The following is a 1,192-nucleotide window of genomic DNA, read 5'->3' on the forward strand; positions in this document are numbered from 1 at the left end:
TGCATCAGACCCTGTACATATATTTAACACATATTTTATTACAGTTAAAATGTCATTTCAACATTTTTAACAACATTAGTGAAATCTACTTTCGAAGGAGTTAAATAGAAAGCCGGTGCAACTTGGACACCACAAGGGCACTGGCAACCCATAATCCAGCTGAAGGAGCCTAATTTAGCCGAGCACTTTGGGCACTGTAATTTTCCATTTGTTACTAACGCAACGTGCATCCAAGCCATGGGTTCAATGAAATAAGTCTTCGTACAGTTTACACCTTTATCTTGATGAATGATCAAGTTTGATTCTGAAGCCAATATCCGCCTACACTTTTTGCAGCGATAAACTTTTGGTTCAGGTTGAATTTGGACTAAATCCGGATCTGGTTGTATGAGATCCAGGAAATTTTGAGGCAAGATTTTCACTTTTCTTACTCTGTCAGCTGCTACTGTTAATTTGAAAATCTTAAAGTGCATGTTTCTAGGATTAATAGTATATCCCATTTCTCTATAAAGTTTCAGTTGGGTTACAAATCCCTGATTGGGGTAAACTATACTTCTTCTAGCTTTAACTCGTTCAAATGCTTCATGGTATGTCAACTGATATTTTTTCATAACATAGGCTATCACTACAGTGGCACTTCTTGAAACGCCAAAGTAGCAATGTACTAATACAGCACCTTTCGACACTCCTTCCTTTATAAATCTGTCCGTCTCATCAAAATGTGACAGAAGGTCTTCCTTTGGTTGATCTGATAACTGAATGTATTTTGTAGTGATATGTTTTAATTCCAATATATTACGAGGTAACGGGCAGGTATCAATAGTTATTATATGGGTTATTCTATACTTATTTAATGTATTAATATCTTTTGCTGCAACTAATCCACCAAGATATAAGTTATTTTCAATGAGATCAATACTAATAGGACCTAAAGAAAAATTAGCTCTATGTAAAATATCCATTTTATTCCTAAAAAATTTAAGTGTTTTTTTTCTAATTGTGTTAAAATAAATGATTTTCCATTACCTCAGAGAATAATATTTCTGTAAATTTAAGTAATCATTGTTTTCACTTTCACAGCAACACAGATTATTGTTTTCTTAGAAATGTACTTTTGTCTTTTGTCATAGATCTATATACTATTAAATCTATGATTTGCTATTACGTTGTGTGGATGCTACTGTTGGTAGTG

At 33.2% G+C, this 1,192-nt stretch overlaps 1 protein-coding gene across 1 annotated transcript; it reads right to left on the reverse strand.

Annotated features, from left to right (window-relative positions):
* LOC108916856 (dual specificity protein phosphatase MPK-4) lies at positions 1-1,143 on the reverse strand. Its single transcript, XM_018723166.2, has 2 exons — positions 1,027-1,143; positions 1-969 (listed from the first exon to the last, which is right to left on the reverse strand). The coding sequence occupies exon 2, from the start codon at positions 960-962 to the stop codon at positions 45-47; it is 918 nt and encodes a 305-aa protein (XP_018578682.1). The 5' UTR covers positions 963-969; positions 1,027-1,143; the 3' UTR covers positions 1-44.
* Between the last annotated feature and the right edge of the window lie 49 nt (positions 1,144-1,192).

The sequence above is a fragment of the Anoplophora glabripennis genome, unplaced genomic scaffold (genome assembly GCF_000390285.2).
Source record: "Anoplophora glabripennis isolate ALB-LARVAE unplaced genomic scaffold, Agla_2.0 scaffold3253, whole genome shotgun sequence".
Classification (NCBI taxonomy): domain Eukaryota; kingdom Metazoa; phylum Arthropoda; class Insecta; order Coleoptera; family Cerambycidae; genus Anoplophora; species Anoplophora glabripennis.